General features: G+C 40.2%; 1 protein-coding gene across 1 annotated transcript; it reads right to left on the reverse strand.

The window, feature by feature from the left end:
* Positions 1-4,097: 4,097 nt before the first annotated feature.
* On the reverse strand, positions 4,098-22,023 carry LOC104445753 (cysteine-rich receptor-like protein kinase 10). Its single transcript, XM_039313933.1, has 15 exons — positions 21,552-22,023; positions 20,334-20,455; positions 20,000-20,210; positions 19,584-19,821; positions 19,237-19,387; positions 18,848-19,150; positions 18,608-18,752; positions 13,390-14,160; positions 10,942-11,119; positions 7,223-7,284; positions 5,964-6,085; positions 5,605-5,815; positions 5,155-5,392; positions 4,880-5,024; positions 4,098-4,640 (listed from the first exon to the last, which is right to left on the reverse strand). Exons 1-15 carry the CDS (start codon positions 22,021-22,023, stop codon positions 4,305-4,307), a joined length of 3,705 nt encoding a protein of 1,234 aa, XP_039169867.1. The 3' UTR covers positions 4,098-4,304.
* Between the last annotated feature and the right edge of the window lie 1,411 nt (positions 22,024-23,434).

Consider the following 23,434-nt stretch of genomic DNA (forward strand, 5'->3'; position numbering starts at 1 on the left):
CCGGCTGCCGGAGCAGGAGCAGAAGGAAGCCGGATCGGTGGTGGTGGCACTGACTGTCGTCACATTCATCAACGCGACGGCATTGTAAAAGCGGTATTCCTCAAACCTCACGTTGCAGGATGAAGTCAACACCCTTCCTCCCGTCGTCCACTGAGGGAGACGTGCGACCACCCACCGGAGGCATGTGCCGCAGTCCGATTCTGTCGAGTCAGGCGTGCACTCAGCGAGCGTGCAAAGCCATTGCAAGCCCATGAACTCAGCCTCTGCGGCCGCCACTTTCTTCCCCGAGCTGCTGCTCCGGGGCCTTTGCACTACAGTGTCCATGGTCTTTCCCAGGAGTTGACTGAACCGAGATCAGTGGTCTGTGACGTTCCAGCCGTTCGACTTGATCGACACAGGCATTTTTTGCAAGACCGAGTAAATAGGCTGATTCTTGTATCTCAGCGTGCATTTGTCGTACCAGATGATGGAGGATCTTTTGCGGGGGCATCACCAGCCAATTTCTTCCACTGCGGTGGCTACGCAGTCACTGCAAGTCATGGCATCATGTCACCACGGCAGAGGAAGATCCCGTAGGTCTGGTGTGTCAGGTTCTGGCCAGCGGTGACATTGGCGAACCTGCCATTGCTGCTGCTGCTGTTTCTGGCGGAATCGGTGCCTGAGGAGGAAAGTGATAAGAGAAGTCCGTTGAGGTTCTTATGGTAGGTGGAATTAGGAAGGAAGGGTGTGGCGTTGGGGCAAAAGTTGTCAATTAAAATAGGTGCTGCTTCGCTCGTGTGAGAGACGCTGATGAGCAATTTGATGGAGAAAAGGAGGAGGGAGATGGTGAAGGAGAGCTCATGTTCTGATGGATATATTACCTTTGGCTTTCGTTGGTTATTGTGATGTTCTGACAGTCTAACCTTTTTGGTTATAATAGGCTTGTATAAAAGTGCAATTTTGGTCCTTAAATTTGTATTTTTCTCTCGATCGAGTCCATGAACTTTTGAGTTGTCTAGTTAAATTCTCGATCTTACGTTATCTTTCTATTCAAGCCCCTCCCCGTTCCGAATTCGGTCAAATGCGTAGCCGACAAGAGTCCACCTTCAAAATACTTTTTGCTATTCTGTAAGGTAATTCACCATGGGACCGAAGGAAATCTGGCAAATTGACCGACCTGTTTAGAGCCAAGCAGCACCACCATTGACAAACTGAATATATACCATACCAAGGAGGTAAGCCCGTAAGTACCGGTCCTCACCATCCCGGTAAGAATAATGCCCTGTCCGCTCACTCTGATACAATTAAGAGTGTCAACGATTCGATTCGATTTGAGTTTCCTGAAAGTCTGAATCGAAATCAAACGAACCATTTGGATATGCATTAACTTTGAACTGAACTGCACTCATTGATTTGGTTTGGTTTTCAATTTTCTTTTCTGAAATATTAAAAAGGAGATTTAGTGAAATTTGAGAGAGAATGTGTAAATTATAATACTAAGAAGATGGACAATTTTCAGTTCAAATCAATTAACCAAATTGAATCGAAACTATCCAAACTGGAATATAAAAAAAAAAAGGTTATTTTTTCATCATCTAAGACGTCCAGTCACTTATGGCTACAAGCTGCCTAAAACTTCTGTCATAAGCAGCTGGTATAGTTGATACCGCATGTGAATTTTTATGGACCACCACCAATTATTTTTAAAAATTGGTTGATAAAGTTGTGATAAGTAATATCCAAATGCTTATACATTTGGTCAAGTGGGCATGACGAATGGTATACATGGGAGCAGGGATGGATTTTGATAGAAAGTCTTGGGGTGCCAAGGTCTATATTCTGGAAATTAAGAAACGGATAGCTCAATAAGTTAGTGGATACCATGAGAAAATCACTGTTATATAAATGGATTCCCAATAATCTTATGCTTTGAACAAGTAACGCACCAACACTCGAATACTTCACGTCCGGAAGATGAGCCAGACTTGCTTAGTCGTTTTCGTTTCCAAGTCCTCCAAATATCATGCTGGTCGTGTAGGTCCCCACACGAGCTAACACTACTCGAAAAATCCAATAAGCGATAGGCAAAACCGTACGCAGAAGTCAAAATAAGTCTGTACACAATCGATTGTCATTGGTGAGGGTTTTGTGAAACATCTCACTGAAAATATCAGGGACGGCTTAATCGCATGTCCGTGAAGGATTAGACACTCGTCAACTCAATAATAAAAGATTGAAATAATTAATCTATTCATATATCATGATATCTAACTAAAAATTTATGTAAATCAATCAAAGAAATAAGAAGCTAAAATCGTAAGTATTAGAATAAGGGAAAATATACTGAGCCTCCCAGAGAAATGAAGTAAGACTAATGGATGTGAAGCCAGCCTCCAACCGAAGAAACTTTCATGGAAAGACATCGTATGTTGAACGAGTACCATCAAGAGAAGTAGATGTCTAAAATCAGCACCATCAAATTAATATTCAATGTAAAGATCAATAACTTATTAACTATGGAAAGAAATTAGATGCATGCAAAAGTAGAATAAGACTCCATTTGTTTTGTTAAAAATAAACGATTGGCAAAATATTTTCTTGAAAATGAAGACTTTTATCACTTGAAATAATGAAAAAATATTTCATTATCGACAACAATATATATCTAAATATATTTGTGGACAATAAAATATTTTTAATTCTATAACTTTTATAAGAAATATAAGTTTAGGAAATTGTTTTTCAAATAATTTATTTCCAATAAATGAATGGGCCCTAACAGTTGGTTGAAAAATAGAGGAAAGCACCATAGCAACTAGGGGTGTCGTAATGGCAAGACAAAACCGGCAACCGAACCGAAAAATTCGGTTTTTTCGGTTCGATTTTTATCGGTTAACCGAACCGAACCGAACCGAACCAGCAAACCGAAAAATAGAACCATTAACGAAACCGGCAAAGGGCCAACCCTATTTCTCTCCCGTCTCCTCTCGTCTTGAAGGTGTGACGGCGATGACGAAACGTAAATCATTCCGGCTAATCCTTCGTCATACAACGACAGTACAGGAACGGATGGAGAGAGAGAGAGAGAGAGAGAGAGAGAGAGAGAGAGAGAGAGATGGCGTGTTCTTTGCGATGCGGGAGAGTTCGTCGAGGCTGTAGGAGTGCCTCTGAGGACGGTCGGAGTCGAAGCAGAGTGAGATGTTCACGAACACGGCCTCGAGTAAGCCGAGGAGAGGTATCGCCAACGTGCACAGCCGCTCGCCGATCGTTAAAGAGCTCATCCCCTTGTCGGAATCGCCGGACCAGAAGCACACGGAAACGTCATCAGATCGACCAAAAGAAAATAAAAATAAAAAATCACAGTCCCCACTTATGGGCAATCCGGTGACTGCCAGTTCCACCACTGCTTCGCCTCCACCAGCACGCTCTTCCTGTGGGCCCTCTTCCTTGTCGCCCTCACCGCCTCGTACCTGAGCTTCCAGAGCTTCATCGACTCCGGCAACTGCTACTTCACCGCCTCGTGGGGCGGCATCCAGTGGGAGAAGCGCGTCCGCGACTCCGCTCAGGTGCACCGCCCCGATGGGCTCTACGTCCTCGTGACCGGCGCCGCCGGCTTCGTGGGCACCCACGTCTCCCTCGCCCTCAAGAAGCGCGGCGACGGCGTCGTGGGGCTCGACAACTTCAACAGCTACTATGACCCGTCCCTCAAGAAGGCCCGCAAGGCCCTCCTCCAGGCCACGGCGTGTTCATCGTGGAGGGCGACGTCAACGATGCCTGCCTCCTCGCCAAGCTCTTTGACGTCGACGGCCATGACCAAAAGTTGAAAACCGGAAAACCGAAAAACCGAACCGAACCGAATTTTGGTTGGTTAGTATTCTGGTTCGGTTCGGTTTCGGTTCGGTTCGGAAGATTTTTCTAACGGTTCGGTTCGGTTCGGTTTTCAAAAAACCGAACCGAACCAACCGTTTACACCCCTAATAGCAACCTCTCTAAAAGGTCGTCTGATTCAAGAGAATTCAAAATATCATGGATGGAGCACCTAAAGGTACCGAAACCCAATTTTTTTTAAAGTGAAGATTTGGGTAGTCTAGTGGATCTATGTACGATTTAACCTCAAATTGTAACAAAACCTTATACTAATCTTAATAACTATTATGAATTGCATGTATGGAGTCTTCTTTTAGCACATGAGCCCCTTTGAGCAATTAACAGCTTATACTCCACATACATAGATTTTTGCTTTTGTTCATGAAAAATCTCGGTGAAAGGCCAAGTATTCTCACTGCAAGACCATCCGTCAAGAAGGATTTCGGTGTCACCACCATTCACCGGGGGTACAATTCGGTTAATGACATGCCATTGGACGACGAAGCCATAGTCCTCCTGGTGGAGTGGTCTGAGTCAAGCTCTTCCATTGGGATGCTCAGTCCCCGCAATCTGCTTTGGATGAAGAAGGCTGGATGTTGAGGTGATGGTAGGTTAAAGTTATTGCTGCTGAGCATGAGAACTACGGTTGCCATGGTGGGTCTAATAGCTGGATCTTCCTGAATGCACAGTAAGCAAATGTGCAGGCATCGAAGTACCTCATCTCTTGAATATGAATCCACAATAGCCGGATCCAACACTTCCGTGGGCTGGCCGTCTCTCCATTGCTTCCACACCTGCAAAAGTAATTCCAAAAAATCCCCACGGAATCGTGATATGATTACTCATCACGCAAGACATCTGCATCTTGCAAAGAAAAAAGAAACCATATATGACCAAGGAACTGGATAATAGTCACAAGTGTTTCTATAGGATAAAGGACTAAGTTTTGCGGGAATTTAAATTTCACTTGGCAAAAATTACAGAAAATGCAATGTAAATATTTGTCGCAGTAGCACAGTGAAACTTACATAACTAGCAAGATATTCACCCTGATCCAGTTGATGGTAGAAGTTGTTTTCTTGCCGCAAATGATCTCTAGAAGTAGTATGCCAAAACTATAAACATCGGATTTCACTGAGAACTCTCCATGCATTGCATATTCTGGAGACATGTAACCACTGCAAATTCGAACATTAGCCATATGTATATTGCAAATTCATATGCAAATCAATGAGCATTTGTAAATAGATAAAATGAGCAAGTCCCGCATTTAATTACAAAGTTATCTATTCAAAAACTAAGACTTACAAAGTCCCCACGATTTTATTTGTGCTAGCCTGAGTTTGATCGACTCCAAAAATCCTTGCCATGCCAAAATCCGAAATCTTTGGGTTCATTTCATTGTCTAACAAGATATTGCTACATTTTAGGTCCCGATGAATAATCCGGAGACGAGAATCTTCGTGCAAATAGAGTATTCCTCGAGCAATCCCTGATACTATTTTATAACGTAATGGCCAATTCAATTGTCTCCTTTTTTCGGGATCTGCATTGTTGTACCCAAAATTCATTAATGTGCTAGCATGAGGAACCTATTCAAAAACTTAAGGCAAAGTTAATCATACAATATCAAAATATACTTATTCTCATTCATCTAACGTAGCTTAAAGCAATACTATAATCGGTTGGAAGAACAAAAAAAAACTCTTAATTTCAGGTTATACAAGGCGCACAAAAGAAGGTTAGACTACTACATACCAAATAAGAAGTAATCAAGGCTTTTATTTGGCACAAACTCATAGGCCAGTAGCTTTTCATCTCCTTCCAAGCAAAATCCAAGCAATCGTACAAGGTTTCTGTGTTGAAGCTTCGCAACTAATAAAATTTCATTCTTAAATTCTCCATCACCTTGTCTTGAGCTTTTAGATAGCCTCTTCACCGCAATTTGTTCTCCATTAGGAAGTTTACCCTAAAGTGTTTTGTATGTATTGTTAATTCCTTATAACAATTTAAAAACTAAAATAAAAAAGCTTTGCATGTTTCTTTTTGTTCGAGATCATTATGTTCAATTCATAAGCAAAGCATTCTTGATTGTTTATGATAGATATGTTCAATACCTGGAAAACTTCACCAAATCCACCTTCACCTAACTTGTTTTCATGAGAGAAATAATTTGTTGCAGCATGTACTGTAGCCAAGTCAAATTGCAAGGACTCCACAGTGGTAAGTTCATTTGCACCTGCATTATCACACTCAATTTGATTATCGCACTCCAACTATAGTGGTCTTACTGGTATATATAGGGCTGCCAGTGCTTAGGAACATTATCACAATGAAGACATTAGATTAGACTGGCATGGTTGTGTCCTTCTATCCCAAAGCAATCCTTTCTCCCTTGATTGGTCATGAAGAGGAAAAAATTATCAATACTATAGGAAAGAAAGTAGTGAGATGAATTTTGTATCATGATCACTTATTCATGTTGAGGGTAGTGTTAGGTTTGTTGATTGCAGTGCAGATGCTAACTATGCTTGGAGGGAATTGTCAAAAATTAGGAGTATTTTAATGCCTTGTTATGGGGTTGGTAATGGTAAATCTATATTACTCTGGGATGACTGATGGCATCCTAATGGAACCTTGATTGATAGATACCTAGGGAGAGTATTTTATGATTCTACTCTTCTTTGAAGATATAATGTGTCACTCCAAATTGAATTGGCCCAATTTGAGCTGAATACTTGAAATTAATCTAGGTAGCTATTTGTGGTGTAATTTTTCCCTGGTCTTCTTTTTGCTGCTTCGAATGACATTCTTTCCTTTCCTTCAGCTTGGGAAATTATCAAGAATTGAGGCACAATAGCTGAATGGCATTGGCTGTTTTGGATTTGACCTAAGGTGCTGAGGTTTGGATTCGTATTTTGGTCTGCTATACAAGATAAGTTGCCTATATATCAAGCAATTAACAGATAATCTTCTTTCGACCAAAAAAAAAAAAAAAGAGATAATCTTCTAATCAAGGCCAAACTCTCTATTTTTTGTGCCTTGAAAGTGCTGAGATTAGATCCCATATGTTATTTGGGTGCAGTTTCTCTAAGCAAGTCTAGAAGTGCTCTTCAACTTTGTTTTCCTCGTAATGATATTGGTGGTAGGGAGTGTGATCCTGATGCACCAAGCTATGAAAGCGAGATTTTCATAGGTCCCTGGTGAATTTTTTGTGGAATTGCTACATCTGTTTCATAATATGCTCAATTTATATAATATAGGTGGTTTACGAGAAAATAAAGGCAAATAGTCAATTTACCGCCTTTTCCTTTGACGACTTCATCCGTCTTCTTTCTTTTCTACGAAGAATGCAACAAGTGAGAGAGAGAAGTACCATGACACCTCCAAGCGGAAGAGTAATGGCGATGGTAATCACAGTAGATTTGTTGCTTTTTCCTGCAATTGTCCAATTGCATGTACGAGACAATTAACAAAATAATGTAAAAACTTTTTACATGAAAGTGTTGTTAGGATTGCAACATATAAAAGAGAAGAAATTAGGGAAGAATTTTTACATAGAACACAATTATACGTACGTACGTATGTATGTATGTATTTTGTCTATCATATTCTAACTCTCAACTCACTCTTGGACTTTCACGCTACCACTTTGCAAAATGTGGGGGTCGAACCACACACCTGAAACTAAACATCCCCACCCTTAATCCCCTTGAGAAGGGGGGAATCAAACACCATTCATAATTAGAAAGAGGAAAAACCATGGTACCATACTATGTAATCCTTCATTATCAGTATCAATTATGAAATTGCCCAAATATATAGAAGCAGTCTAGGGCATATAAGGATTATGGACACCCCAAGTGCAAAAATTTGGTACATGAGGACACTTAGGTGCCAAATGTTTGAAAATGCACACTTCAATGTCAAAATCGGAGCAAAATGGATTAGTTAGGTGCTAACGGAAAGAAAATCCGTTTCCAGCGAGACAAGTGCAAAACAACATCATTTTGCAAGTTGACGTGGCTAAATAAGCCGAAAATAACGTTGTTTTGCATGCTGGCATAACTAGAAAAGCCGAAAACAACATCATTTTGGCTTTTCTTTGTTGACTCAACTTTCCGGCATGCTATGTAGGTGACTTAATATAAGTCGCTTCGGATTTCCGGCACCCTTTTGTCAAAGTTGGCACTTAAATGTCTCATTTTTCAAAGACACTTAAGTTACCTTTTGAAACTTTTAACACTTAAGTGTCCCCTATGCCAAGTTTTGGCACTTGCGCTATACTTTTTCCGGATACAAGTTATAATAGAATTTACATATATTGGTTTCAACACTAAAAGCTCCTCTCAGATTGCTTTAGAGTGTAATTCAAAGAAGTCTACATCTTGGATACTCTTTGAAAAGAAGATCCACTTCTTATATATACAGATTTGGATTTGTTTAATATGACACCTACTCAAACTAGGAAAACTTCTTGCTTGGGTTTCTTTTATGGATTCACACTCAAGACATATTTCCAACAATCTCCACCATATCAAGCCACAATCATTTCATTGGAATATGAATTTTGCTACTATTCTCCAATAACCTCTCATGAGTTCCTCAACTGTTGCAAAATTTTCCAAGTTTAAGCGGCACTTGAACTTTGCCATAGTCGTGGACCTTATCAGAGTTGATTGTGCGTTTAACTAATCCATAATGATTTGTAGATGCAACCTCCTTTACTATAGACAAAACAAAATGATTATTGCATCCATATTTGTCAAGAGATCGAACACACATCCTTTCAAACTTGTTGGTTGTTTGTTGGTAAAACAAACAAAATAGTGATTTTCTTTGTCCCATATAGGAAAGTTGGAAAGACATAGGTTGTCTTCTAAATTGTACAAAAAAATAAATAATAGGTTGTGGGTTAGACCCCACAATATCCACGTGCATGTGCGCGAATAATTCTGTGATTATGGTCGATAATAATTAGCACTGATCCTCATTTTATTATCATTATCGTTATCATTATCATCATCATCATTATTATTATAAACCGAATTTTTTCGTATGTCTTTTCAACGTAATGTTGGAGTTTACTTATTCACTTTGCAACATATTTTGAAGAGTTTCTCTATTGAAAATGATTGAGATGAGTACGTCGGTTTTTTTATGTCAATATCATCAAGTCTTTGTTTGATTTTAAATTAGGGGGTATTATAAGAAATTTGAACATAAACAACCTTTTATGTTTTAATGCAGTCAAATGTTCGTACGTTTTTGCTTATGTTGTGCATGTAATCAATGAACTTCTTTTTGATTGTCTTTATACACATATAATGAGATGATAAGATGAAACAAAAAAAAATTCTATTCAAGAATTTCCAAAATAAAATCACAATTACGTTTGCAGTTCAAACATTTAAAAGATGAAGTTTAATTGAATCAGGCCATTGCTAAAATAAAATAATAAAATAATAATGACAATTACAATTTAGTCATTCTAGATTGACAAATATTAACATCACTTTGTAAGAGTTTTTCTCATGTTGGTTACATTAATTGAGATTATAATATATCATTTTATGGGCTTTTGGTCTAATAAGGTGAGATACAAAGATTCTTAATTAGTCTAATATGAGACTGGCTTGTGTAGGTGGAGTAAAACTTGACTTGTGATGAGAGGGCCATGGCTTGAAACTCTCTATATAGTGCTCAAATATTTCATCAAATCCTAATGCATAGATAACCTCATATAAGAAGTGTTTAGTGAACCTTAAGGGTGATGGATAGTCTTATTGAGCCAGTAATACATAATGCAATAAAAGAGAAATATTTGAATTCTAGATCATTGCTATTTCACATCAAGAATGATATATATATCAAATTAGGTGTGTAAATTTATTCTCTCCATTATTGTGTTTAAGCTTCTACCCATGGAGATCTTGAGATGTTGTTTTCATGGCTTACACACTCATGGAGTGTTTAAAAAAGAATTGCAAGGTGTCTCAATGTGTATTATATTTTTTCTCACTATTATTAGTATATTTTGAGATATTTTCTTTTTATATGCTATGTACTAAAGTATCTCATAGATAGAAAAAATAAAATAATTAATTATTTATATAGTATATAGAGACTTGGTATTTCTTTTTCTTTTTTTGACATGTTCCGTGCTTGCCATCACTCCATTGAAATATCTTATCGAGGTGACTACTGCTGTGGTGGTCATTAGGGGTGAGCACAGTTCCGGTTCTAAAGAAACTGGTTTCGGTTCTGGTTCCCTTTTTTGGGAACCAGCGTTCTCGGTTCTGGTTTCGGTTCCTATGGGAACCGGAACCGGTTAGAAATTTTTTAAGAAAAAAAAAACCCTAAAGCACCCCACGTGATTTCCCCCTTCCCCTTTCTTTCTCCCTTTCTCTCTCTTTCTTTTCTCCCCTTTTTTCCGCCTCACGTCACTTCTTGCCCCCTAACTTTTTCTTTTCTTCTCTCTCTCTCCTTTTTCCCCCTCTCTCGGCCGAAACCCCACCCTTCTTCTTCTTCCTTCCTTCCTTCCTTCCTTCCTCGGCTAGATGCTGCTTCACCCACCACCACACCGCCGCCCCACACCCTACTCACCACCACCTCTTGGCCACCGAACCACCACCACCCACCGCTCGTTTGACGAGCTGTCTTGCTGTTGAGCTCGACGAGCTATCGTACTGTCCACACCGCTCCTCGCCACCGTGAGCCACTGCTGCCGTTCCCAAACCACCATCACCACCTCTTGCCGCCGCTTGCTCGATTGTCCAGGCCATCATTGCTCTAAACCGCCACCGCCTCTGCTAGAACCGAGCTCTTCCCCCTTTGGCCGCGGGTTGAGCCACGACTGCCGCCGTCTTCGCCGTCTGTTCGTGCCACCGTTGGTGCCATGAGACTCGTGTCTTCGTCACCGTCACGCTACCGTCATGCCGCCGTCACCACGTGCTCGCCGTCACTAGACCTCCCTCGACACTGCCACTGGACGATGTCACCCCTTGCTCGCCTTGCCACTCAACCGTTTGCCGTCAACGCCACCGTTGGATGTTGCTCATCCCCCATGTGGAGGCTGCTCGCTCGCCCAATCACCCCGACGCAGCTTGGTGCTCGCCTAGCCCCCAATCAGCCTTAACTCCACACCCCTCCGCCTTTGCCTCCACCTCCACCTCCACCTCCAGCTTAGTCGCACCCCCACTCTCTCTCCTTCCGCCTATCCGGTCGGGGGTGACACGGGACAGCCTTGGAGACTCCGGCGGGGGCCTACCGGCTGATCGATGACGAGACTGTAGGTTTTTAACTCATAGGATTTCTTTTTGCACCTTTTGCTTTGCCAAATATGATCCACGAGATGTACCATTTTCTTGAAAAGTATGGCATTTGCTTTGCTAAATTCACTGTATTTATGCAATTCTTACTGATCTATGTGTCAAGATGACATGATATGTGATTCGTTCAGATGGTAATCAGTATCCATATGCGCACATGCAGAAGCTTAGCCTACTTATGTTGAACAGAGAACAAAGCATATTTGATTAGTTGTTAGTTAGTTGTGCTTGTGTGCTGTGTAGATATTATGTGATAAAAAGTTAATTGATCCTTTGGAAATGTCTATTATCTAAATGTGTGTTTCCTAACATCTAGGTCTGCTATCCAATGTCAAATCCTGGAGTCTGTGATGATGATCTATATAAGGAACTTAATATGGATGAAGTAGTTATGAACATTGAAGATTATGAAGAACTTTTTGGCTTGACTAACTCGGAAGAACTTTTTCAAATGGTGGACTGGATAGCTTGTTTGGCACAAAGGATATGTGTGCTGCAGATTCCAAATGTCAGGGTGACCTTCTTGCCGAGGTATATTGCTCATCAACGATCACACATGTTCCTGTTTTGAATGTTGACGGAAAACCTACTTTATGATGTTAAGAATACTAAGATTTTGATTGTAAATGCGAAGTTTGCAAAAAAAAAAAAAAAAATCCTGCTTTTCGACCTTGGTGTTCAACAAAATGTAAAGGTCTTATAACATCATTTTGTTTATTATCAAGTAAACGAATTCCTCTTGAGTCTTTATGTCAAAAGCAGTAGATACATATGGAAATAGTTCACATTCTAGAATATTAAATGCTTATGAGTATTATAGATTGTGTTCATGTTATATTCTCTTTAATGAATGACAAGTTTGTTTATTATTGCTGCATTCATTTCCATTTTTTAAACTAAAAATGAAAAAAAAAAACCTATTGGAACTGGAACCGACCCGGTTCCAGGTTCTTGAATTCGACGGGTAGGTTCCACGTTTCAAAAATGAGGAACCTGTACCCGATGATAGGTTTTAGGTTCCAAGTGGAACCTGTAAAGAATCGGGAACCGCTCACCCCTAGTGATCATCACCACTAATCGTAGAAACCACTGTGACCTTAAAATGGTTGTTATGGACTGTAACCTTAGATCGATTTAGATCTCTCTCACTCTCGCGTGCCTATACGACTGTCTTAGAGGAACATTGTGGTAGAGACAACAACAAGCAAACCGGTTGTCGCCGGATTTGGGCCATCATCTTGGCGGCGATAATCGATTTGCTAGTCCTTCAATTTTAGGGCTTTTGTTTCATTTATTTTTATTTTTCATCTCGTGCTATCTTCTTTTTTTTGAAAAAAAAAAAAAACACTAAAAGGTCAGAATTTTTTTTATTTTATTTTCAGTATTTTCTAAACCAAAATATATGATATAAAAAGTGCAGACGAATTTCTTTCCAACTTATTTTAAATGAAAGATATTATTGGAACCCCCTTAGTAAGTGGTGTGGATTTTTATTGATTTGATCATTTAATACACAATCCCATCTATTTCAATACCTAATAAGGGAGTTTTGATAAAAAATTATTTCCCTTTTCTTTCATTTGAAGTTAAAGTAAGATGGCGTCATGTTATTTAGTCAGGGTTTATTTCATAAGTGTTTTTGTCATGATTTATTTTTCCGGGAAAATTATAGTAGTTAGTAAAATATTTACGGTGATGATATGAAGTTTAAAAAGATCAGCTTTATTATTGTTTTCACGCGTTCTTTTGTTTAACAGTACCAATTTTTTATTACAGGAATTGTGATGTCAAAGTTCTCAAATATTATAATGTGTCACGTCAAGTAAACTAATCATGTGGTTATTTTGAAGTAATCGTAGATTTGCGACCAGTATATAAAATTTTCATTTATTAGTTCGGCGTAGACATTTATGACCCATATTTTATTAACCCAGACTGACGTGACTAGGACGCAAACCCACACAGTTGTCAGATTTAAACAAATTTTAAAATTGCGAGGTAACGAACGTCTGCAAACGATTCATCACCCTTAGCCTAATAGACTATTAGCCATGGAGATGCATCAAAGATTAAAGTTATGGACCCATTTCTCCTTTTGTCGAAAATATGAACTGACTAATTAATAATTTAGATGGTTTTAATCCACCTGAATTATAGAAAAAAAAATAACACAAACGCCTTGCTCGGAACTTGTAAACAAGAGCCTACATACCTGGTGGAGGAGGCGGCGCATCTGCCTCCGGCGACGGCGGTGCAGACTGCGGCGGAAGTGGCTCACGGACCGGGTCAAAGAACAGATTATTGGTCTCGTACCGGATCCAGCAACTCGGCGCCATGATCCTGACTCCTATCTTCCCGGTACAGCAGAGTCCGAACTTTCCGGTGAGGTTCCCGAGGCAGTCGCTGCATTGCTGCACTGTGAGGTCCGGCGTGCACTGTGTCATTGCATAGATCTTGTCGATACCCGCGGATGTGTTCCCTGTCGCGTACTTCCCCTGCAAGCCACCAGTCGCCGCTTTGCCTTGCAGATCTACCAGCAGCGGCGTCAGCGCCGCGTTGTACATGGCTGGGCTCTTGGCGTTGTTCACGTTGTACAACACGAAGAAAGGTTCAACTGTGGCTATGCCAAAGATTGAGGCGTTAGAGTACCGGACGGTGCAGTTCGCTTTATAGAGGACCGCCCCCTTCTTGTGGAGGCATAAACCGATGATTTCAAGGGCTGAGCCACTGAGGCAGAGGCGGCAGCTCTCGGCAGTGAGGTCTCCGCGGCAAGATCCGATGACATAGAGGGTTTCGGAGGTGCCGGAGACGGGAGCGGAATCATTGAAGAAGCCGTAAGCGAGGGACGAGGAGCTGGGGGTGGAGAAGGAGGAGAGGAGTGTGGTGAGGGTGGTGAGGTAGGTGTCGTCCGCGGTGAAGTTGCCGGTGGTGTTACAGACCGAGGTTTGGAAGGGATCTTGGGCGTTAACGGTGGAAGCAAACACTAGAAGAAGCAAGAGAGGGAGATCTGGAGGATACATTCTTCTTAGTTTTTTTTTGTTTTGGGTGTTTCGGGTGTTTCTTTGATTAGTGTCGAGAGGCTAATAATGTATATACACCAATATTTGGTGCAGCTCCTACACAAGTCGCGTCATCGAAATATCTACTTCGTCGACGTCTTCAACCTCGGTGTGCGGGTTGTTCATTGACTCTTTCTCTTTCTTTGCCAGAAAACCAGTGATTGACCGAACGCGCGTCGAAAACTATTAGGTAGTCCTGCACGATTCAGCGGCCGACATGTGGCGCGACGTGGCACGCGTGGGTCCCTTGGGACGAAGCCTCTCTCCCTCTCTCCCTCCCTCCCCAACGTTCATTCTCTCCAACACGCAACTTCTTGTCACGGTAAAACACTGTTCAGATCTTGGGAAATAGGAAGGAAAAGAAAATGGAAATCAGGAGCTAGGCTCACCTCAGATCAGACGACAGAGAGGAATCCCGCCATTGCTGCGACCGGTTCTGGTCGCCCCGCCAAGATACGCCCGGTCGTCGGTGCCAGCCCGATTTCATTTTCTCTCTCCTCTGTATAAGTCAAACTACGATGCGAAGGCCAAGTCGGCATTAATTCTTTTGCTCTAGTCATGATCACCTATTGCCCAGTTGGAAAACGTGTGCTACTAATTTGTGACCTTGGCGAGACTAGCAATCAAAACCTAGATTAAATATGAAAACCTAGGTTTACATTGATTTTTTGTTCTCTATAGGTTTTTAATGCTGAGCTAACTGATAAGATTCTGTTTTTTGTAATTCTTTTAAAGGGTTTGGCTTTTGTGGTTGTACTGCAATAAATGCCAATTTTGGCAATTAACTTTGGAAGCTTTATATTCCGATTGCAAAAGATGAGTCCCACAAGTGCGCCATTTCAAATATAGCATAACAATACCACTAGGCTAACAGGTTCTTATTACAAAGAGTCTGTTTCTAATTTTCATCTTTAAGGCAAAATCTCAATACAATGTAAATAGCTTTCAATTTTCATTTACAAGAAGGAAATAGAAATGTCAGTATCAATGATGGCCCAAAATAAACAGGAAAACAAAATTAGCTAGTGAAGGTTCTTGACAGGAACGTCTTGCTAACTTGCTATGTCAATGGGAAATATAATATACTTGAATCCGTAGTGCTAACTTGCTATGTCAATTGGAAATATAATACTTGAATCCGTAGTGCCACAATGACAACCAATTTTCCAACGATTGTCCGTATTGACCAAATAAAATCAAAAGTTGAAAAGTAATATGTGTTGACTAGTTAAAACCTCAAGCCACAGAATTATATTTATCAAAATTAGGTTGCAAAACTTCAACAAATTTTTTTTTTACTGTTTTTCTAGGAGATATGTACGATTGTGAGTGATCCTCTAAATAATTTGTTGTATACAAGAATCAATAGTGGCCCGATACCTCATTTAAAAAATTAATTGTATAAACTAATCTTAGTAAGTCTAATATTTTCCTAAAACAAAACCCCATAATGTTGGCTCAGTGGTTTAGAATTTGGAGATGTATAAAGACAACTTGGTTCCCACAAGGCTTATTGATTTGCAAATCAAAAGGGATCTTCTTGTTGTTAAAAAGGAAAATCTCAAAAGCAAAGAATTAAATATTTTACATGGCTTACATCAGTGTGACCAACTCTGTATAAAATTGAATCTATCTTTAAAGTAAAATACTTGGCTAATTGTACCGTTAGCTTGGAAAAAAGACGGTCAATCCTGAGCTCACACATTTTCCATGAGAGGGAGAGACATCTATGTTTACCTTGGAAACTTTCCCATGCTTGTGTTTGAGAAAGGAAACTGTTGTGGATGTAAAGGGAAAGTGAAGGTAACGTAAGACATCATCTCACTCCTGCATTCGTTTTGTGTAGGAGATACCGTTCGTGGCCCGTTGTGTAGAAATGCAAAGCCGGCAATAAGGAATAATTTGACTTAATATGTAATTTGACTTTTAGGACCACCTTATTGGCCCTAAAAGTGCTTGGGGGCTTTTCCGCTCCAAGCTGCCCAAAAAACTGACTGTCATCACCAGCTGGTATAATCATACCATGTGACTTTTAATGTTTGAATACTTGAATGTTTTGTCAGGTGGGTGTTAGGAAATTCAGAAACAGATAACTTATTAAATTAATGGATACCAGGAGAAGATAACAGTATCTAATGTAAATTGATTCCCAATAATCTTATTCTTGAACAAGTTATGTACCGAGACTCGAGCACAACACGTCCACAACATGAGCCAACTTGCTTCATCATCTTCCTTTCAAAGTCTTTCTAAAAAAAAGGTATTGTTGTAGTTACGTAACTGAGCTAATACTACTAGAAGAAATCGATAGGCGATGGGCAAAACTATACAAAAAAAGAGAGCCAAAATCGGTTTGAAACTCTCATTATAGATGGCTTGTAGATCAGTAGCCATTGTTGGTGAGGGTTTTGCAAAACCCATCAACCAAAAATCGTTGGAGAAAGATAATAATCAAACGCTTATCCTGGTCAACTCCATAATAAGATATTGATAAAGCTAATATAATTTAAATACCGTGGCAATTAACTAAAAAGTTACATCAATTGATCAAAGAACTCAGAAGACACAATTACAATAAATTTATTCTTGATTTCATTAGAGAAAGTGCATTCACAAAGTAAATAGATAATATTTTTCTTCATCTTGAACTATAAACACTGGCAAAGAACACAAAGACTTTCGATGTTTTTTTTTTATTTTTATTTTCGGGGGGTGGGGGATGGATCGCTTTCATTTCTTCAACTAAGGATTTCCAAACAACAAAGAAGGCGAAGGAAGACTTGCGGGTGTGGCTTCAGTAATGAAAATTCTGATGATGAAGAAGAAAGAGAGAGATAGGGAGACGGCGAAGGAAGACTTCATGGTTGGATTGATGATTGTATTGGCCTACCGAGATCGGCCCAGAATTGCAGGAACGATGATGTCTGAATTGTCATCCCATAAATTTGGTCACATGCATCTTGCGTGACACGACTCCATCGAAAAGTCTCGTACAACTTTATGATGGATGTGTTATTTTTGGATCAATGATGTTTGAATTGTCGTCCCATTGATTTGGTGCGCCCATCCTACAAGTTACACGCGCTTGCACGACATTACACCATCGAAAAGTCTCATACAACTTCATGATGGATGTGTAGTCCCATTGATTTGGTGCGCCCATCCTACAAGTTACACGCGCTTGCACGACATTACACCATCGAAAAGTCTCATACAACTTCATGATGGATGTGTAGTTTCAAGACCCCTCGTATTCGATAAATTAATTAACTAAATAGAGAGCAACAGTCTAAGATGATTTGTGGTGCGAAGGATCAGTCCCACCCCACTCCTTACTAAAATCCCGGCCGTTGCTCACTCAATTACGATGGTCCGGTTCAGTTTGATTTGGTTAGTTCCTATAATGAGAAATCAAAGATCACCCATTGAAAACCGAGAGTGACCTTCGAAGACTGTAGATGGACTTTCTGGCGATGACCAAACCATGGAGGACCAAGGTGGGATTTCGCTTTTGGGGCAACTTCACTGATGGTCTAATCTTGGCAATTCTCGATTTTGCAAGCTCTGCTCTAAATGATGTTTCTATTTCTATTTGAGTTTATAACATATTAGACTGGTGAAAAATAAAAGATAAATCAGACTAACGAAATGAGGAGTTTGGTGCGACTTCTTATTGAGAAAACAATCAACTTGAATCCGTGGAAAATTTCTGGCAAAGAACAAAATTGAGAGAGAAAGTTGGCTGATAAGTTTTTCCTTTGCTCCAATTAGGCTCTTTCTCTAAATATACAGAGATCGTTGAAAGAGAGGGGAGATCCAAGCCCATCAATCACATGTCCACTCATCCACTCGGATCCAAATTTACTCAAAGTTTAAGCCAATGATATGTGAAGCCTGTAGGTCAACTAATATAATATCAATTGCTCCACGCTTTCAAGAACAGAAACAATGTTATAATAGGCTTAGAAATAAATCGTTACCTAGCTAAAATTATCCTAGGACATAAGTATTTTTCAGCCGTTGTTCTACCAGGACAGATTTTAAATTTTCCATAAAATTGGAATTTACCCAAATTAATGCTAGCATACCCCAAAGTCACGCTGGTCTAGGAATTATGCTCATGCGAAGCGGAGATCACGGCCATGAATAATCATGTTTTTATATGAATAATCTTTGTCCTCATGTCCTCGCCGTCTTATTTTAACGTCATGGCCAAACGGAATTAAAGGATACACTTGACTTTACTATGGCTAGATAGCAGTGCATTACTAGACTGTTCACGAATAAGTGTCGCATGCGGCGGAATTCGGTTTCAAAACCAACTCCTGTAATCGTTTTACTCATCTAGCGGAAAGTGCAAATATCCTTTACACAAGTGAGGAACTTGAAAATTCGGTATAGTTGTGTTTGTTCCTTGATAGGAGAAGCCACTATGTACCATGCGCATGATCCCATGGCAACTAGCAGGCCTATTTTCAAAAAGCATAGGTGCTTGTTGATTGTTCAGTAATGATCCCTGTGGAAGACCAAGGATGTCAAGGTCTCTGTGAGACTAGCATGAAGAGAGACTTTCACTCATGTCACGATTCACCGAGGGAGCACTTCACTAACCAACATTTCATTGATCGACCACGGCATAGACCTACTGGCGGATTCGTCCGACTTGAGCTCTTTCAGCTGTCTTTCCGTGCTCCTTCGAAGGAAGAAGGCCGGTCTTCGAGGCTGTGGAATTTTAACAGAGTGGCTGCTGAACATAAGGACTATGCTTGCCATTGTGGGTCTATCAGCTGGATCTTCTTGAACACCCAGTAAACCAATGTGGAGGCATCTAAGCACTTCATCGATTGAATATGAGTCGCCAATGAACGGATCTAACACTTCGAGCGGTGTATCAGCTCTCCAATGCTTCCACGCCTGTAAAAATTATTCAGTGGAGGATATTCCACTTAATTAGATGGGTGCAACACAATTAGTATCGTAATAGCACGGATGCAACTTACATAGCTGGCAAGATTTTCACCCCCGTCTGATTGGGAGAAGCCGCTATTCTTCTTGCCATTAATGATTTCTAGGATTAGGACCCCAAAACTATAGACATCGGACTTCACTGAGATTTTCCCATGCATTGCATACTCAGGAGACAAGTAACCACTGCAGACCAAATACAAAGGCTATAGCATCTATTATGTTATTGTAAATTGCTAAAATAAGCAAGTCGCAAATGACCCACATTCAAGGACTAGCATGTATATGAGCATGGTGTTGTTTCTAATTTACAGATCAACCACAAGATAGTATCATATAAACAAGAAATTATCAATCATCTAAGAAAGAATTTGAGACTTACATGGTCCCCACAATTCTATTAGTTTTTGCCCGAGTTTGATCAACTTCAAAAATCCTAGCCATGCCAAAATCTGAAATCTTCGGGTTCATATCACCATCTAACAGAATATTGCTTGGTTTTACGTCATGATGAATGATACGTAGCTTAGAATCTTCGTGCAAATAGAGCATTCCTCGAGCAATTCCAGATATTATCTTATAATGTCTTGACCAATTCAATCGCCTTCTCTTATCAGGATCTGCATATTTACACAATTAGAAACCAATAATTATGAGTTGGTAAATCCTCAAAGAACTTTCAGCATGTTCTCCAGAAGCTAGTGAGAGTTTAAACTCTAAGTTTCTGCTAATCACACGTACAGTTTCTTTAACATGGAAAAATGACAACTTAAGAGTCTATTAAAGGGTGCGATGTACCAAATAAAAAGTAGTCAAGACTTTTGTTTGGAACAAACTCATAGACAAGTATCTTCTCTTCTCTCTCTAAGCAAAACCCAAGTAGCCGCGCAAGGTTTCGATGTTGCAGCTTCGCTACCAAAACAACCTCATTCTTGAATTCTTCAACACCTTGTCCTGAACTTTTAGATAGCCTCTTCACAGCTATTTCTTGTCCATTCGGAAGCCTACCCTGAAATTTAATCTGGTTCTTTGAGTAGAAATGAATAGCTTCTAACCTCAACATCACATAACAAACATACACGACATTCAAAGATTTTAACAAAGCACTATCACTGTTTCTAATTGACAATACTCGGAAAACTTCACCAAATCCACCCTGTCCCAACTTGTTTTGATGAGAGAAATTGTTTGTGGCAGCTTGTATAGCAGCTAAATGGTATTGCAAGGACTTTGCAGTTGTAATTTCATTTGCACCTACATGACGAAACAATAGGAGATAGTCATTCACTAAAAGCTTAGAACTGTGTATCTCGGCTACACAGTTTCAAAATTCTCTCTGAGTATAAGGCATTATTAATTTTATATTAGCGACTAATTAGACTAAAAATAAGCTTCAAAGGCTAATCCCCTGAGTGCAAAGTCTACTATCATTGGCTTTCGTGTGAAAGTTCTCTAGATAATCAAATCTCAGGAGTGACGTTAGAAATTACCATGTTTAGCCGGTATGACATTGAGACAATTGCCTGATCCACTTAGGAAAGTTTGCACCTAAAATGTACCTCATCTTGACTTTATGGGACGGAAGACTTTAATGAAGCATTAAAGGTTGAAAAACATAAACAAGAAATCAATTCTAACGAGCAAGGAGCGCTTTTTTTTTTTTTAATCCTTTTTGAATGAGAACTCCAACTATAATAGTGCGAATGATAATCATTTTGCTTCAAAAATCAATTTCTGACTAGTCATAAATTGAATTTTCTATTTCTATTCTAGAAGAGTTTCTAAATAAAAATACGAATTTAATAACGACACAAATCTAAAATAAAAATTCATTTGACAATAACATAAAATTTTTGCCTCTTGGACAGTCGGGGTGGGAGGTAGGGGTGGCAGATGGCAATAGGTTGGGGGGGGGGTGAGCAGCAGCAAACAGTGGATAGCGGGTGGGCAACAGTGGGTGGCCGGTTAGTAGTAATGGCAAGCGATAAGAAAAATTTGTATTTCTCATTTTTTTTTCAAAAATAGAAAAGTAGAAAAATATGTTTTGATTTTGATTCTAAAATTATTTTTGAAGTGAAGATTTTTTTGAAAATAAAAAAAGATACTTTTGATTTCGATTCTAAAATTATTTTTGAAGTCAACATTTGTTTACCGACAAAAAAAAAAAAAGTCAAATTTTGAAAATAGAAAAATGAAATTACATTACCAAATAAATTTCTGCTACAATATCCACTTTTAAAAATAGAAAAATAGAAAATATAGTAACAAGATAATTATTATGCGCGTTAACTGACTTGTTTCGTGGCGTTAAAGCAGTGGGAGAGAGAGGCAAAAGGAAAGTTCCATATACCTTCGGGAGGAGGGCCCGGCACGGGGCCCTCATTATAAAAGAGGTAAATGTCGAACGTCACGTTGCAGCACGGGGTGAAAATCCTCCCTCCTGGCCTCCCCAGGAAAACACGCGGAATCACTGATCGGAGGCACGTGTTACAGTCCCACGGCGTCAAGTCCGGCGGGCACTGCGCTATCGTGTACAGCTTCTCAGACGCGGTAACATTGGCTTCCGCAGTTGCGAATCTGTTTCCCGAACCCCTCCAGGCGACGTCTTTGATGGTGTCACCGAGTACTTGCAAGAGCTTGGCTGAGTTAGCGATGTTCCCGGCGTAGGACATCGTAAAAACAGGCTCCTCTTCCATGACCGAGAACACGGACTCGTTCGAGTACCGTAACATGCACTCATCGTACCAGATCATAGAGACTCGCTGGTTGAGGCATTTCTGGAGGATATCCCGTTTACCAGTGGCGACGCAGTCGCTGCACATGGCGGTGCTAACATCGCCGTGACAGAGGAAGAGCCCCTAGGCCTGGTCAGGAGGGTTTTGGCCGGCAGTGGCATTGGCAAAGCCATCCTTGCTGTTGGTGGCAGCGGAGGAGAGGGAAGAGAGGAGGGTGTCGAGGTTGGATCGGTAGGTGGAGTTGGGAGTGAAGAGGGTGGTGTCTGTGCAATTATGATACAGACATACGGGTGTGGCTTCAGTAATGAAAATTCTGATGATGAAGAAGGAGAGAGATAGGGAGACGGCGAAGGAAGACTTCATGGTTGGATTGATGATTGTATTGGCCTAAAGAGATTGGCCCGGAATTGTAGGAACGATGATGTTTGAATCTTCGTCCCATAAATTTGTTCCACTGCAATTTGTGACACGACTTCATCGAAAAGTTTCGTACAACTTTATGATGGATGTGTAGTTTCTGGACCAATAATGTTTGAATTGTCGTCCCATTGATTTGGTGTGTCCATCCTGCAAGTTCCACACGCTTGCACGGCATTACTCCATCGGAAAGTCTTGTACGACTTCACAATGGATGTGTAGTTTCTGAACCCCTCGTATTCAATAAATTAATTAACTAAATAGAGAGCAACAGTCTGAGATGATTTGTGGTGCGAAGGATCAGTCCCACCCCACTCCTTACTAAAATCCCGGCCGTTGCTTGCTCAATTACAATGGTCCGGTTCAGTTTGATTTGGTTAGTTCCTCTAATGAGAAATCAAAGATCACCCTTTGAAAACCGAGAGTGACCTTTGAAGACTGTAGATGGACTTTCTGGCGATGACCAAACCATGGAGGACCAAGGTGGGATTTTGCTTTCGAGGCAACTTCGCTAATAGTCTAATCTTGGCAATTCTCGATTTTGCAAGCTCTGTTCTAAATGATGTTTCTTTTTTTTTCTTTTTTAGTTTATAACATATTAGACTGGTGAAAAATAAAAGATAAATCAGACTAATGAAACAAGGAGTTTGGTGTGAATTCTTATTGAGAAAACAATCAACTTGAATTATGTGGAAAATTTCCGGCCAAGAACAAAATTGAGAGAGAAAGTTGGCTGATAAGTTTTTCCTTTGTTCCGATTAGGCTCTTTCTCTAAATATATAGAGACCGTAGAGAGAGAGGGGAGATCTGAGCCCATCAATGACGCGTCCACTTGGACCCACCTTCATTCAAAGCTTCAGCCAATGATCTGTGAAGCCTGGAGACCAACTAATGTAATATCAATTAAGAACAGAAACATTGTTAGAATAGGCTTAGAAATAATTGGTTATGCCGCCGAAATTATTCTAGTACATAAATACTTATCAGCCGTTACTCTACCAGTACAGATTTTAAATTTTGCACAAAAATCAGATTTCACCCAAATTAATGCTAGCATACCCCAAAGTCACGCTGGTCTAGA

This window comes from Eucalyptus grandis, chromosome 5, assembly GCF_016545825.1.
Source record: "Eucalyptus grandis isolate ANBG69807.140 chromosome 5, ASM1654582v1, whole genome shotgun sequence".
Taxonomy (NCBI): Eukaryota; Viridiplantae; Streptophyta; class Magnoliopsida; order Myrtales; family Myrtaceae; genus Eucalyptus; species Eucalyptus grandis.